Source organism: Schistocerca gregaria, chromosome X (assembly GCF_023897955.1).
Source record: "Schistocerca gregaria isolate iqSchGreg1 chromosome X, iqSchGreg1.2, whole genome shotgun sequence".
NCBI classification, from domain to species: domain Eukaryota; kingdom Metazoa; phylum Arthropoda; class Insecta; order Orthoptera; family Acrididae; genus Schistocerca; species Schistocerca gregaria.
The window spans coordinates 505426176-505440074 of record NC_064931.1 but is presented as its reverse complement, the minus strand read 5'-3'; the positions used below and the strand labels follow the sequence as shown (position 1 = coordinate 505440074).

The 13899-nt window shown below is 36.2% G+C and overlaps 1 protein-coding gene across 2 annotated transcripts in view; it reads left to right on the top strand.

Moving 5' to 3' along the window:
• Positions 1–3936: 3936 nt before the first annotated feature.
• LOC126297580 (host cell factor 2) overlaps positions 3937–13899 on the top strand; it is a 234210-nt gene continuing 224247 nt past the window's right edge. For both annotated transcript variants that reach the window (XM_049988548.1, XM_049988547.1), the window contains exon 1: positions 3937–4161. In XM_049988548.1, the coding sequence (XP_049844505.1) occupies positions 4002–4161 (160 nt within the window). In that variant the 5' untranslated portion in view covers positions 3937–4001. The remainder of the gene's footprint in view (positions 4162–13899) is intronic.

Here is a 13899-nt window from a genome sequence, read left to right as displayed (position 1 = left end):
GAACATGGTCAATTCTTACTGTACCTAGCTGGTTGTATTTAGCAGCTGCTGTAATATATGAATTGTAAAATTCATGCTTTTTGACATTTGAAAGGAAATTTTGAAGATTCTCTTCGTCTGCTTCCCACCTATGCCTTCCAAAACCGTCATTACTCATTCCAGATAGTACACAATAAAAACAAAAGGTCTGTTCCTTGCAACACTACGATTTTACCATGGTTTCGCAATGCACCATTGTGTTTGGAAACATCTTAGAAAATTTCCATTACACTTTTTAATAGACAGACTTGGATTCAGCTTTCGTTCTTTCACCAGGAGTTTATCTTCCAAAGAAAGACATGAGAAGGTTGCGCAGGATTTACAATTATAAACTTCATTGGATCTTGTGATGTAATAAACGTGTCCATGGCAGTTTGAGGTAGTCAGCAGTACCATGCTTTACAAGATAATGATTTAAATATTAGACAACCTACAGTTTTCCTTCCGACAACACAGTGACAAGACAAATTGACGATGATCCCTCACACATGACAGGGAACACCGAAAAATACTTAACTAATCAGTTAATCACTACCACTACCAACTACATTTTAACTATACAATTCGTGTTCCGGGTTTCACCATGAGGAGGCCTAATACTGTTCATATGAAAATGTACAGACAAGCTACGGAACTGCCAACGTTTGAAATAAGTAAGATTATTAAATTTTAATCTGAAGAACAATGAAAATGCATAGGCTATTTTCTCTCATTTTGCAACAACATCGAATGATGTAATCACATTCATTTTCTATGAATTACGAATGTCTTCGTGTTTGTTGTGTTTCAAATAAACACTTAAATTAAGAGTTATGGTTTCTCATCCTACCTGGCTTGCTACTCGCGTGCTGGGCGATGTGAAGTAGCACTGTCTATTAGAGAACTACTGAATAACTTGTTATTGCACTTATGTGTGTATCCACCTGCTGGCGAGACGTAGAAAAAATCAAACATCAGCTTTTAACAACTTCAGTCATGCTGTAGAAACCCCAGTCCAAATGGCTCAAATGGCTCTGAGCACTATGGGACTTAACTTCTAAGGTCATCAGTCCCCTAGAACTTAGAACTACTTAAACCTAACTAACCTAAGGACATCACACACACCCATGCCCGAGGCAGGATTCGAACCTGCGACCGTAGCGGTCGCGCAGTTCCAGACTGTAGTGCCTAGAACCGCTCGGCCACCCCGGGCGGCAAACCCCAGTCCACCACGTGAAAGAAACAGGCTTACTGCTCATGCTCATATCAAGCATGGAATTCCAAGCTTTTATTGGTTGCAAAGCTAGAAGAGTTATGCATTATACTGGCGGGTGCATACACGAAGTTTAAACATAAAATATTTGAAAACATTTACGGGGTTATATGATCAGATCGGATTAAATTCAGGTTAGATGAATTATTTTAGAATTGTTTGAGTAGGCTCAGCCTTACAGCTTTAATTGACGCTCCAGCTCTGCAGATAGCCTTGTTTATTCTGTGTACAGTTTCAAAAGTCATGTAAAACTTATTGTCCTTAATTGTGGTATAGACAAACAACAGTTTTCCTTTTTTTGCAAGACATTTGTATTCCTTCTTACTAGGATTTTGCAGTGCTGTGTGGATGTAAACATGAATGGAAATGTTACATAATGTTAAAGTCGCAACATAGCAAAATATTAGGGTACTTTGCGCTGTAGAGCCTATGAAATGAATAATATGTCAGGGAGTGCTTTCTTATCTTGCATTCCCTATTTGGAAAAAATGTGATAAAACAATTGCTGGGCAGGGCTTTTGGGGGGAAGAGAACCAACTGCGAGGTCATCAGTCTCATCAGATTAGGGAAGGACAGCGAAGGAAGTCGTTTGTTCCCTTTCAAAGGAACCATACCGGCATTTGCCTGGAGTGATTTAGGGAGATCACGGAAAACCTAAATCAGGATGGCCTGACGTGGGATTGAATCGTCGTCCTTCCGAATGCGAGTCCAGTGTGCTAACCACTGCGCCACCTCGCTCAGATAAAACAATTGCCCCAAGTACAATAACTTCGTATACCCACTCCAAACAACACGCTGCAGTGCTCATGTGATGTCCCAGAGTGCTCGAAATTCCTAATAGAAATGTGACACAAAGTGTATCAGCAGAGCAAACACCAAGCATGGGCTTTCTACGTCAACATAGTTGCGCATGTGCCATAACGCCTGTTTTCTCGTGTTCACTGGCAACTGCTCAAACGAACCTAGTCACACACACAAACTTCCTGATGCCACCAGATTTCCTCACCAAACTTCAGGCCTCAGTAAAAGCTACATCTTGTCTAAAAATGTATGTCTGTGGTTTAGACAATGTCCACTGATCTTCAAGTTACATGGAATACAACATAATCATGATATAAACCCATTTGCAGCTGTCTCGAAGATTGGTTAAGCACAAGAAACTGCACTGAATTATTCCTATTCATTGAAAACTATGTAAATTAAATTGCTTAAAAGCCTACTTGTGTATAGTAAAGTTGCTGGAATGATAGTAATATGTAGGCATTCATTTTGAAATTCTTTCTGCTATAATATTAAATGAAATAATCATATTTAGCGACAGTATAGTTCTCACAGTACAAAGAAATCGGATTGACACACTATTAATGTTGAATGAAGAAAGGAAGTTCATATTAATAAAGAATAACACGTCTTCAACCACAAATCGTGATTTTAGTAAAACACACGATGCATTTCGAGAACTGAGAGTTGACCTTCAGGTGCTTTTACAGTCTACATCACCTTTACATCATTTCGTTTAATTCTGGGCTGTTTCTAGTTGTGGGTGTATGATTATGGAGAATATTTATATATAAGTACACACGTTCTATTAAATAACAAATTTGCACAAATATTTTGACACAGCACATTTTATAACACAATTCGAAGCCATGTAAAGTTGATGTAGACTGTCAGTGCACCTGGAGATGAGTCCCCAGGGCTCAAAATGAATCGTTCATTTTAAAAAATCACGATCTGTGTCTAAAGGCATTTTGTTCTTTATTATTACGGTAGTAATACAGTCACAGAAGAAACACTGCAAACAATGAATAAAATTAAATTAAGTTCAGCTTTACAGAATTTTTTTTCACTGATGAACAATTGCATGATATAATAGTCGTCTTAATATAATGGAGAGAAAAATGTAAGAAAATGACGATAGTCTTAGCTGCTAACAAAATTTTGCATGCATTTCATCTTCCAAAAGTGAAAGAGATATCAAAGAAAATATTGCTTAATTTCATTCTTAAACTGAGAGAAGACTTTATTTCTTAATTAGAATAATCGAAAGAAAAAATTATTGTATGTTTATTTCGTCCAGTGTGTGTACTAGATTAATAAAGGAGTTAAAAAAGCAGCTCTTCTCCTACGTGAGATTACACCCGACACATAATCTCATTAAGTACTTAAACATCTATGAATTTATAAGATGCGTTAGGAATTTTACTTTATAAATGTTTTGGCGAGTTTCGATATGTCAGCGTATTTATTCAGACTTAATTTCTTAAATTTAAAAGCTGAAGCACAATTATCAAAACTACACACATAACAAAACAATTGTACCTTTAAGTAGGTATCTCTTTGTTTCAGCTCATCTAGCATAACGTGCAAAGCTATAAATATAAACCGTACGTAAGAGAATTACATGACCCTGACAATTTATCTATATAATGCAAGATCAAGTTTCAGATATTGTTCATGAACTGCACAATTCTCTTTGCAATGCTTTCGTTGCAGCGTATCTAATGTTAAAAACCATCGTTCCTTTCAATTAATATATCGCGAAAGTTAAGAAAATTTACATAATACACTTTACTCTGTGACAACACTGATGTAGAATATCTCCAGTGGTATAGTCCGTGATCTCTGGTAGTTCTCGTTTGTTTATATCTGACGCTGAGAAAAGCGTCTGTAGCGGCCCCGAACTGTGCATCTTACGGGATAATGTGTTATGGCGGTTCCTATCTTGAGGTGGCAACGAATCACAAATTCTGCAGGGCCTCAACCTCGGCCGCGGCATGGTCACAGGGCAGTGGCGATTAAAGATTTGATGGTGGTCTTCGGAGGAGGCAATGAAGGCATAGTAGATGAGCTGCATGTATTCAATACAGGTAAGCGTTGTTCGGAATTCGATACGAAAATGGCGCTTGTCAGGATTTTCATAACATTGCGTATTTACTGCCTTCTGAACAACCTGAGGTCTTAATGACACTACATTTTTGAGTACATGAACATAAGCGGTTTATATTTGTGTTACAGGATACTTATCGCTATTGTCTTCGCAAGATTACATGATTTGGCGGTCTTAGTATTCAATATGGCAGCCTCCAGTTAGAAACATGATCTGAAGTCTGTTAGGTTAAATGTCAACTGTCTTTTGTTTAGTGACGTAGTGTATCCGCGAAGTTTAAAGTTCGAAAACTGCTGCAAGGTGAAATGTGTATTCTCTCCTGGGCATAAGATTTAGGTATTGAATTTTCTCATAGGTATGAAAATTGTACGTTCGATCTTGTTCGCGACGTAGTTAAGTTCTGGAAGTGAGAGTTGGTTAGGTTTTTTATACGGATGTGTAAATTGTTTGACTTTTGGAGTGAGTTGATTTGTTTGTTTATGTCCATCATTATTGGTTTTCATGCACAATAAATGTACGATGTCTTGTGAAAGGTGGATAAATTGTATCGAGTGCTTGATGGATAATAGTAGGGAGGAAGTCATACAGTTCTTGTATATCTAGTGAAGTGCAAAAGTATTAAATGGAAGACTGGTATTAATGTAGACGTGTTTCTATGGATTTTGTTTCTAAGTTATATGTAATAGATAAACGGCTGCACTTAATAAATCCGAGCAATTCAGCATCGAGTCAGATTTAGTATGTTTTGTGATGGTTCTCCAATAGGCTGGTTCGTTCAGTATGTTGAGCCGTAATAGTATTGGAAATAACCGAATACTTGGTGTGTGCCGATGTTGCCTTCAGCTTTGTGCCAAGAGGTGAATGTTTGTTAATTGGCAAAAATATTTACTAGCGATATGACACATTTGTACCCCATAAATATCAATACTACATATGTGTAAACTTTTTAAGAAAAATAGTATTGTTATTTAGTTTGTTTTGAAAAGTTTAAAATGTAACTATTTTGCCCCATGATAAACAACTTAGTTATCTTAAAGTTTTAGTGGTTGATGACTAACTTTATGATTACTCTCAAACCCCCACTCCCTAGAGAGCGTTCAGTTTTTATTAAGACTTTTTAATTGCCTGTTAGCTTGAAGATACATTTATTAGGAGGGGCTACTGAATGTACGGGTTTCAGTAGTTAACTACATTTCATAATATTTAGAATCACTAGTAGTAGTCTACATTTTATTTAATTTATAATTAAAAAAGGACACTTGGTCTTCTGTGTTAGTTTGTACACCACCTATATAGGTGGTATTCGTAAGTAACAACTGAGCCATAGAATAGTCTGGGATCTGTGTTTGCTCCATAATTAACACTTTTCGTTATTTGTAAGTAAAACTGAGAGGTAAATTCGAAAAGCTGTGTTAAGCTGGGTCTCATAGTAAGATTTTGGTGCGTATGTAGTATGTAAACCATGAAAAATGAAAGGGCATTGTATAACTCGTACCAGCTTAAAATGTTGCATACATAACACAAGGAAATGCTGATTACTGGTGATGGCTGTCCGTTTCATTATTTAATTATCTATACTTGATTTTTGCCTGTAATACTTGTGTAGAACATGCAAGTCATGTGACATAAAAGTACCTGAAAATGTTTTCTGTTATGGATATTGACCTGCTGGTGAATTTGGTATGATCTTACAATGCCGGTGGAGTCTGAGATAATAATTACATATCACAGAAAATTGATTGTGTCTGTGAGAATCAGGTACCCTTCTAAACAGTTGTTTAGCTGATACGCAAAGTATGCTGGTAGCATACATTTTGTAAATATTGTGTACATACGCAATTAAAAAGTTGGTTAATGAAATATAGCATGTTTACAAAAGGAATATACTTTGCATATTTACTTTCATTTTATTTTGGGATAGAAATTTCTTTACTTGATATGACTAAGACTGAACTGAGAAATGTTATTTATCTGGAAAAAGCACAATGGCCAGATAAAATATTGTTTTTAAAGAAGGAAAAAGTCTTGTGTTGGTTCTGGAAAGATGTGTATCGAGACCAGATTTGGAGATTTGTAGAAAAGTATTGCATGAAGCAGTAGTTTAACAAATATTTCAAGTGTTTGTTGATGTGTTAAACATTTGTCATGCAGCTCCTGAAACCCATGGTTTGAAACTAGCCCACTGCCAGTACTTCCTCTTTTGTATTGCATTAACCGATATGTGCATATAGCCTTTTTTTTTTTCTCCATTTTAAACATAGCTGCTGAAAACAAAGTGGGTGGTAGAGAACTGTGAGCAATCTAGTTACTTTTTACTCTATGCTAAATTAAAGTCAGCATAAATGTGTACCATATTTAAATTTTTGTAGGGCAAATGATATTGTGTGTTAGTGGTACACTATTGGTTAAAGTGTGTGCCAAATTTCATTGTGGTATTCTAAAGGAAACACCTGTAAATAAATTTTGTTTTACAGCTATTCATATTGCTGGCTTTATATCAACTGCGCTTGATTTGTAAACTGGTTTGGTGAACATCAAACCATTGTTGAAATGAAATTGACTACTAATTAAGCACACTTCACTATGCCATTTAAAAATTGTACTAAACTATGCCATATAGTAATTAACATAAGTAATGTAAGGTATAGTATGCATTTGCCATTTTATAGAATTTTTAATTTACAGTAGTTGTAGCTCACATTTATAGAACTATGTGCACGTGTGTGTGCATTCACTTCTGTTGTGACAGTAATTCACTTCAGTAGATAGGAGTTATTGAGTTAAAATTTGCAAAGCACTGTGAGGGAAAGAGGATCAGTTACACTGTACACGTATAACTCTTTAAGCATATGTGCTCAGGGAATGAAGTGGCAGAAAACTGCTGGTGTCATGAGGTAAAATGCTTATTGGCTCAATAAAATGTTCAGAGGCATACGTTGGAATACAAGAAGCACAAAGTGGACCAATGCACTTGTCATATTCAGACATGAGCAGTTGAATGTTCTATTGAGAAATAAAGCATTTTGCATTGTGACACACACATTTGTACCACTTTGTCACCTGAGGATGTCCATAGAGAATGAAAGCAGATATTAATAAGTGCACGTGATACTGGTTTTCTTAACATTCATATTAAGTATGGGAGCACAACATGGTCAAATATTAACTTCATTCCAGTTATTTGAGTGGGGTAAAGCATATACACCTTGTCACTTCTACATGACAAATGATGAGTGTGCAGCATAAAAGAGGAGTTTGGCAAAAAGTTTTTATGAAAGCCGTATCAGTCACAGGAACACAGGAGTTTATGAATTTATTCTTATGAGCAAGGTCAGAGGCAATGTGAAACTTGATTCTGATTTTAAGGATTTTTGATGTTCATAAAATTAAAGTGGGGCCAGATGTTAAGTGCTTTTCAACAGATTACAAGACTTGTTGCTTGTGCCTATGACAACAAATGGATGCGTTCTGTTGTACAGAGAGATGAGAAAGAAGTAGACCTTTTGTTCAAACATCATTGTGGACCAACCCTTTCTTTTTCATAATCAAGAAGACTAGATAAATTGATTGTGCTAAAAAAAAATTCAACTGCCACTGGAAGAATAGATTAGCAGGTGAAGAACTGCAAAAAGCCTCTGATTACACCATAAAAGAACATGTTACATCAGTTAGGTAATTATAGCTTCAAAGAACTAGGTTATACCATTTGAAAGAAATGGGCAATACATAATTTTAGACAGGTTTTGTGTGGATCACCATAACATCTTTCGCATTAAAGATGAGGGAAAAAAATCTCTTTGCAAGGCACCCGGGTAAATAACAGCTCAATCATTGTTTAATTATATTTATTGATATTAGTGTATCTGTAAAAATGGAGGTATAATTATTAGTAGTTTCTGTAAGCATGAGTTACTGTGTGTTTGTTAAAACATCTTCACAGTTAACATGGGAAAGCCAAATGTGAATTTACATTTGTCTAAAATTCTAATAATGTCATAAATTGAGTGGCATGAAGTAAAAGGATTTGACAGCCTTTTTTTTTCTTTTTTGGCTTTATGCAATACATGTTAGTAAGAAGCCCTACAGACTATGCACAAGGTGCTACACTTCTCAATAAAATAAAATTTATTTTTATATGTTCCCTCTGGAACACCATCACAAAACTTGACACACACATTAACAAAAAATGGATGACTGACATACTTCTTTTTCCTCAAAATATAGACCAGATTTTGAAATTTTCAAAGTTAAAAAAAAATAATTCACGTGGGAAAATTCAACATTGTTATGAATATTGTCAACCAGCGCATACTTTCATAGCTGATAAGAAACTAAATATAATGGTGCAAATTTTGGACCTGTAAGTCAAATACCTTCTGAGATACGTTTTTTTTTTAGTGTAACAAAAACTACGTAACTTTGGATGATGTAAAAATTAATAACTAAAAAATGAACAGTCCAAAAAATTTTTAATTTGGGAATTTTCATGTAAACGACTGTCTCTGTAAGTGTGCAAAAAATGATCAGTCTGGGATTCCAAAACTCAAGTTAGTGGATTTGATATGGACTGACCTTATTATTTTTAATGCATTTAGATTCACTTGAGCTTGACACTACATAGCACTGCATGCAGGTTGTAGCATAGTTAATACTGTAATGACAGCTTACCTCCATTTTAATATTGTCCTAACATTCTTGGATATAGTGAAACAGTTCTCCCATGATTATTTATATAGTTACTCATTCCTTGAGGAGTTGTCAGGCCAGAAATATCAAGACTGTTTTTGTTTGGTATTGGCAAGGCTACTTGACATATTGGGCATTGAAATTGATTTTGTGTGAAAAATGGTCATTGTCCACACAGCTTTTGAAGTGTTGCCTGTTTGTATGTCAAGACCAGAGCAAAGGTCATTGCAGTGTCCTAAGAAAGGCCTCATAACTGAAATACACAGTTGCAGGACTCTGTAGTCAATCAGCCTGTAGTAAGAATTTGAGATTGTATGTGATAACTACCATGCGTACTATAAAATTCTTCTTCTAGTAAGCAGCATGAATCCTGTGGGAATTAAGTCTATGGAATATCTCTTTCTGCCTGTTCATTGCCTTTGTTAGTCTCGATTATGTATGAAGCTAAAGCTAGCAAGCCAACATAGCTTCGCAGTTGTTAAATGAATATGGGATATACATCTCAATTGCGTGCCTCCCCCCCCCCCCCCCCCCCCACTGGAATCTGTCCATATCCTCCTCTGCTGCCCCCCTCCTCTCTCTCTCTCTCTCTCTCTCACACACAGACACAGAGAGAGAGAGAGAGACTGACCTTGAGCCTTGTTTAATGTTATTGCTAACGAAACCATGATTTGGAACTGAAATTGCTTAAAAGTAAATGGGTATGTCTTTTGGGCTCATTCATAAAATGAACCCACATGTTTTCACAGCACAGGATTTTCTGTTGCGCCCTGGGTTTTAATGGAAAACCTGTACACTGTTGTTTAATATAATATATAGTCTGTGTATCTCCAAAAGTTTATTAGCGTATCGAGTAAAGCTTAGAAGTAGATCATTCAAGAGCTTTCTGAAACTTTGGTAATAACTTTAAACTATGACTTGTCTTCAGCTAGTATAAATAAATGGTTAGAGGAGACCACTTGTCTACTAGATTGCCTTGTTAGTGTGTGTGTGTGTGTGTGTGTGTGTGTGTGTGAAGTCATCTGCTGTTTGGTGGGTGATCACCTTTACTTCTAAATTATTTATAGTTTCAGTTGAAAATGTTCGTTTTACAGTTTAGGTTATTTACCTTTTTCATCCACCATGCTGGTCACATTATTCTATTTCCAAATTTTATGTCACAGCATCATATTGAGTTAGACTAGTGACATTACCACAATTGGAATGTGTAGCTCCTTGGCTGTATCGGTCATTGTGGTTCATTACATGTACCATAGATAATCAGTTTTTGTTGAAATGATATGGAACACATCAGTTTACACAGTGCATAATCATTTTTTGTAAGTATTCTTACAGGCTGTGTATATGATCTAGCTGGGTAAGAGTGAACGTATTAGTCTTTAATACAATTTGTGAAATTGGTGATACAGTTGAATTACTTTTTTCCTTAGTTACTTCAAAAGCTATGGAAGATTGAATTGGAATGGCTAGCTATAAAACGAATTTCCGCCCTTATCTGTGATCTTGCGATGGTTTATTGTGAATGGAACACGGTAGTATATTACATGGTTTAAGCTTTGCAGTGATACCCTTCATATTTAATCGGTGAAGTTTGTAAGGTTGATCACAAATGGTGTTAATGAATACTGTGAGCTTGCTTTCCATCCTATGTATGCATATAATCTTTATCTACACAAAGATTTTTATTGGAATCCTTTATTAGTTTACTGTTATCTATGGTAACTTCCATGCAGAAAATGGTCAGTGTTGGCAGAGAATCTGTAGGTGCTGCTCATGTTTTGACACAATTGTTCATGAATTGTGAAAATTGCCATGGTTCCTTATTTAGAGGATGCACACTGCCTCCTGTAACTTCTGCCACTGGAGTTCGTGCCAGATAAACAAACCCATTTTGAAACTTGCCTCTCTTCATTGGATCTTCTCTCTCACTTCAATCAGTCCTGCCGGGTAATAGTCCCAGATCGATGAACAATACTCAAGAATGTCTAACAAATGCCATGCTTTCCCTACTGTTTGTTTCGCGTGGTCATTCCACATAAGGCTGCTCTGGATATTGACCCCTATATACTTTACGGTAGATACTGTTTCCAGCAATTTGTCCTCAGTGGTGTAGTCTCACAGAAGTGCATTTATTTTCCTATGTATGTGCAATATGTTAAATTTATTTATGTTAAAGGTAAACTGCCACAGCCTGCACCATTCATCAATCCTCTGGAGGTTGTTCTGTTAATAGATACTGTCATTGGCCTAGTCGCTTTCTTATATACATTTGCAAACAGTCTTAAAGAACTTCTGACACTTTCTACTAGATCGTTTATATTAGTTGAAAACAGTAAGCGTCCTTTCACACTTCCTTGGGGTACTCCGGAAATTACCTTTGCACCTGTTGATTTTGTTGTTAAGAGCAACATGTCGAATTATATCTCCAAGGAAGTCTTGAATCCAGTCACAAATCTGGTCGGATATTAGATAAGCTCATATATATTTTCACTAAATGGGAGGGTGTGATGGTGTCAAATCTCTTCCTGACGTGAATGAACACAAACTACTAAGTAAGTGCTATTGTCTACCATGTTAGATACGTGGATGAAGAGAGCAAGTTGGGTTTTGTAAGATCTCTGATTGTGGACTCCATGTGGATTTTCCTAGACCAGATTTTTGTTCTCAAAAAATGTCGTAATTCTTGATCGCGAAACATTTCATAAACCTAAAATAGGTTGGCATTAGCACTACAGGCCTATAATTATGTGCATCTGTCCTGTGACCTTACTAGAAAACAAGAACATGAGTTTTTTCAGTTACTAGGTACGCTTAATTGCTCCAGTGACCTGCGATAAACTGCTGCTAGAAGGGAAGCAAGTTTTCACATAATCTTCCTACAATCTGATAGGTATCTCATCTGGTCCTTGTAGTTGCTTTCCTATTCCACAGTTCCTTATCTCAATATCTGCCATTACTACCTTTGTATGATAATTGAAACAAGGAACTGTTAGGATCTTCCACAATGAAACAACTCAAAAGGCCAAAGTCAGTATTTTGGCCTTCTCTCTGTTATTTTCTATTTTCCTGACAGTATAGTTACTGCGTGAATGAATAGATTTCAAACTGCTCACTGATCTTTTGTAAGACGAAAACCTTTTGAGGTTTTTACTCAGATCTGTTGACAAAATTTTACTTTGAAGGTCATTGAATGCTTCTCTCATTGCTCTGTTTACATGCATTTTAGGTTTGTTCAGTTTTTGTTTGTTAGCAAGGTTTTGAGTTACTATGAATCTCTGATGTTACCCTTGTTTCTTGGAGATCATTTACTGTAGTCTTCGCAGTTGGAATGAGTGTTTGCGTGATGTCACGTTTACAGAACGAGGTGTCCTACTGTTGATTCTAGGCTTCTCTTTGCTAGTACAACTTTTCAGATCCCATCCGGCCATCCAGATTTAGGTATTAATGTGGTTTTGATAAACCGGATATACAGATAGGGTCTTTCAAAAGAGCATAGGTTTCCTTATGTTTATTATACTTATCAAATTTGAACTTTTGATCCCTTTCTAATAACATTGTGGTCAATGAGACATAAGTGATAAATATCATAAGTTTGTTACTTTTCATAATGGTGCACTGTCAAACGTGTCACAAAAATATGAGTAGATGAAATGTGATGTTTAAGGCGTTGTGTGTGAAATGAGTGAGCTGTTTCTCATGGTCACTGTTTACACTTAGTCTTTCTTCCTCATGCCTCTTGTGAAATGGTCACAATGAGAAATCGGACATCATGTAGAGCCTTACTGACATTTTTCCCTGTATGCTATTAGTGAATGTAACAGGAAAGGGATAATAGATGGTGGTACCAGAAGTACTCTCAGCCACACATTGTAAGGTGACTTTACAAAGTATAGATGTAGATCTTTCCAAATTACTGCTGAGAAACATTTTATTTGTAAGACAAAATGGAATATTGGGTCAAATGTGTAATTACTTTTCAGATTTCCTACCAATATGATCTCATCATACCTCCACAAATTGATAATACTGTTAAAGAAGTTCAGGCAGACAGGAATGAAATTGAGGGGTGGAAAAGAGGTTGAGTCTGGTAGTCTTGTCTTACACTGTAAGACTGTGAGGCTTGTCCAGTATAGACAGATGTCACTGTCCCTGGAATCGTCCTCTGGACCTTAGAAACATCATTCACACTGTCACCTGGATCTTAATTCTCACTTGGAAGATCTGAATATTCATCATCAAAAATCTTCAAATCCCCTTATGTTCCCTGAATATGGCCATCTCTAAAATCAAAAGGAACTTCAAAACGGAAATAGTAACTATGTGAATTATCAAAACACAATCAAAATAAGTATAAGAAAGCAATGAAGTTTCATACATTGACAACTAACCATGCGAACACACAAACTGACAAAGTATTCAAAATACATCTCTGCAGATGGTGTCTACAACAGCACATAGAAAGTAAGCGTTATCTTGGGCTCCATTCAGAATGTAGGTGGTGCCAAATATTTTGTCTGGTGAAGTTTCCTATATCATGGTTCTTGTTGGAATATGTTGTATGTTACAGCTACTGCAAGAAAAGTGCTTTTTGAAATTGAAAACAGAGCTGCTGGATTTGTTTTTCCGCTTGAGTGACTCACTATGTAAAATGGTAGCTACGTTAGAAGAAAAACAAAACTTAAAATTTGTCTCCTATGTACAGCCAGAAACTTGTAGTACAAGTTTTATACATTGTCAAGTGGTTGAATTCCCACAATTGTCCAAATTGTTTACGTTCAATAACAGCAAGGAGGGCTGCTTGTCTGAAGAAAACTTAAACTAAGAGTTCCAAGATTATTTGATAGTGAGTACCAGGCACATAGGTAGTTCGATTTTTAGTGTTGTGTAGATGTTAAATATTCTTCAATCTGTTGTTAAACAAGTATCAGGTATGTTGAGGAGAGCCGTTACCTTTTACTGCTGGCTGCTCAGCTTTGACTAATACTTTTATTGCTAGAAACATTGAAATGATTCCTCCTAAAAGTGACCCCAC